At 36.2% G+C, this 3,043-nt stretch overlaps 1 protein-coding gene across 1 annotated transcript; it reads left to right on the forward strand.

The window, feature by feature from the left end:
• Positions 1 to 250: 250 nt before the first annotated feature.
• LOC126786337 (autophagy-related protein 8C-like) lies at positions 251 to 2,634 on the forward strand. Its single transcript, XM_050512132.1, has 6 exons — positions 251 to 359; positions 466 to 544; positions 1,252 to 1,307; positions 1,569 to 1,621; positions 2,057 to 2,175; positions 2,263 to 2,634. The coding sequence occupies exons 2-6, from the start codon at positions 508 to 510 to the stop codon at positions 2,355 to 2,357; spliced, it is 360 nt and encodes a 119-aa protein (XP_050368089.1). The 5' UTR covers positions 251 to 359; positions 466 to 507; the 3' UTR covers positions 2,358 to 2,634.
• The last annotated feature ends 409 nt before the right edge of the window (positions 2,635 to 3,043 follow it).

Here is a 3,043-nt window from a genome sequence, read left to right on the forward strand (position 1 = left end):
TCGTATGACATGATGAGAAATAAGTTAAATAACATGATGAGAAGCATGTCACAGTCCCACTAGTCCTTTCGTGGGTCTCTCTCTTAATATCGACTAACGACAATTCTCCTCTAAACGACGCCGTCTTTCCATTTTCACAATGTAAAACAGTAAAAAGAGAGCCAAAAGCAACAAAGTAAAAAGTAAAATTATAGTTGGTAAAGTAAAAAAGAGGTTGTCTAGTCAGTGGGGGCTTGAGAAGTCTGTTCCTTTCTTCCTCATTCTCTCATCTATCAGTTTCCTCATTTCAAGCGTTTGCCCCTTTCTCGTTTTCTCTCTCTGATTCCTTCCCATTTCTTCTTCCTCTGCCTTTTTGTTTGGTGAGAATATATTAAAGATCTTTTCTTTTCTTAATTTATTTTTGTTCTTTCAATCAAAAACCCTTAATCTGGTTCTTGTTTTTCCTTCTGTGTGATCTGAACCCAGAAGGGCTTCTCTCTGAATAGTCAAAGAGGTTTGTGATCAACCATGGCCAAAAGCTCCTTCAAGCTGGAACACCCCCTTGGTTTGTTTCATGACTCTCTTTACAGTTGATATGCACGTGTTTGTGGTAGATCTAGAGTGACCCTGGATTTTGTTGTGTATGGTGTTTGTTGATTCAAGATGGGTCTGTTGCGAATTTCATGATATATGTGCATGTTGTGGATACAAGGAAGAATTTTTGAATTAAAGTTTTGATCTTTTGATGTTTGAACTTTTTATGTATTGGGTTTTGTTGTGAAATTTAGTTCTTTTTCCCAGTTGTATGCTTTTTTTTGTTCATGTCAGTGAGTTACATGATCTTGTTTTGTTCTTCTTTACATGATCTGAGTTGGTGTTCTGAGATTATGTTGAGAAGTGTTGTCCAGCTAGGATATGTGGTTGGAATGTTGAAGACTTTTCTATTGGAATCTAATTATGATTATATGGCTTCCATTTTTTGGGTATCTATAATAGTAGTCGGCAATATGCATGACATAAGTGTTAATTTGAGCACCTGATTGGTTCTCAAATTCTGCGAGCAAGAGTTCAAGAGAATTGAGATAACTATTTACTTACCGAATGGCTTAGATATCTCGTTTAGAAGTTTAAGAAATTTTGCTGTTTTAACCAGCTGGTACACATGCATACCATGAAGACAACATGACTATATCTCTTTCATCATCCCAGTAGATTTTAGCTGGCAAGGTTATCCATTCTCACGTTCTTTTCATTGTCTTTGATTTTCTCCAGAGAGGAGGCAGGCAGAAGCTGCTCGTATCAGGGAGAAGTATCCTGACAGAATTCCGGTAGGAGCTTAGATGATTTAGTTCCTGATCACAACTTCACTATAAATTGTTCTCAAATTTCTAATTCACACAAATTTTTGATAAGCAAAGCACGTTTGAACTTTGGTCAAATTGTGCGTATCCCAAAGAGGCTGGCTGAACCAAGGGTTCATAAGTTTTCCATGCAAAACTTGTTTCGTCTTTGATTTATATACCTTATTCTATATGTCATCTGACCTATATATTAAGCTCATCATCCTTTTCCTCTGGTACTGTAAACAGGTTATTGTGGAGAAAGCTGAAAGAAGTGACATACCAGACATCGACAAGAAGAAGTTAGTATATACCATATTTATATGTGCGCTTTATATATTTTTACTTTGGCGCTTTATTTGGTAAATCCTCTTTCATGAGCTATGCCACAAGTCGTCTTTGTTGTAGAGCCCAACCAAGATATGCATATTTTATTTAGAAATTTAACTGCATATGTTTTCCATGGCCCATGATAATGATGATAAGTCAATTTTTGATCTCTTGATATGCTTTCTAGCTTTCTCAGGAACTGTTCCATAATTTTTAGTGTAGTCAAAGCAAAAAATTGCTATTGATATAATAAATGAAATACAACCGGAACAGTTGGTGCTTGAATTGGAGCTGAAATATAGTTCATTAACAAATTGACTTTCTAAGAGTAGACACTATGGTATTTTCATTGTACAGTGAAAGATCTCGTGCATTGAGTTCTGTATAATATTTTGTGATGGAAACAGGTATCTGGTTCCTGCTGATCTGACTGTTGGGCAGTTTGTTTATGTGGTTCGGAAGAGGATAAAGCTTAGTGCTGAGAAGGCCATATTTATATTTGTCAAGAACATTTTGCCACCTACTGGTTTGAATTATAATCAGACTCTTTTCTAAATTCCTATTTCTCTTTTATCTATACTTTTAACCATATTTTGGTCTCTGCCTGTTGCAGCTGCAATGATGTCGGCAATCTATGAGGAAAACAAAGATGAGGATGGTTTCCTTTATATGACTTACAGTGGAGAAAATACATTCGGATCCCTTTAAGTGCAGCTAAGCTGAGTATCTGTAAATATAACCTTAATAAGTATGGAATATGTATATTCTTTTGACTTCTGCTACTGCAACCCAAATTTGAGGTTGCTTTTCTTATAATGCCTATTGATGTACTGTTCTGTTAACTGTTGGATCTATGGTTATGCCTTTATTATGGCAATATTGCATGGACTGCAACCTAAATTTGAGGTTGCTTTTCTTATAATGCCTGCTTATAACTGTTGGATCTAGGGTTATACCTTTATTATGAAAATATCGCATGGTTATCGCTCAGAGTCTAGAATGAGTGAATTATATGTCCCGTGTTTTCTGGTATGTTGATTTATTGCATTGTCGTTATTTGCTATATAAACTGCAACTTTAATTTGAATTTGAAGACAGAGAAATCATATACATCAGAAGCTTATATTTAAAGTCAAAATTTCCCAATAGTTTGATACAAATACAAACTGTAGATATGCAAAGAGTTAATTATATTCCTATCCCTCTGCTGGGGTTTGCTCTCTAGTGGCGGCGACAAAATTTTCCAAAACATATGGCGTTGGCCACAAAAACCCCCTTCCCCGGCGTCCTTGCGTTTGGGTTAGTCTCTTTCCTTCCGCTTTTTGGTGGTGTTCTTGACTCTGGGCTTGCTCCGGTCTGTTTGGTTTTGGCTTTTGTTTGGTGGTGGTGTTTTG

The sequence above is a fragment of the Argentina anserina genome, chromosome 3, assembly GCF_933775445.1.
Source record: "Argentina anserina chromosome 3, drPotAnse1.1, whole genome shotgun sequence".
Lineage (NCBI taxonomy): Eukaryota > Viridiplantae > Streptophyta > Magnoliopsida > Rosales > Rosaceae > Argentina > Argentina anserina.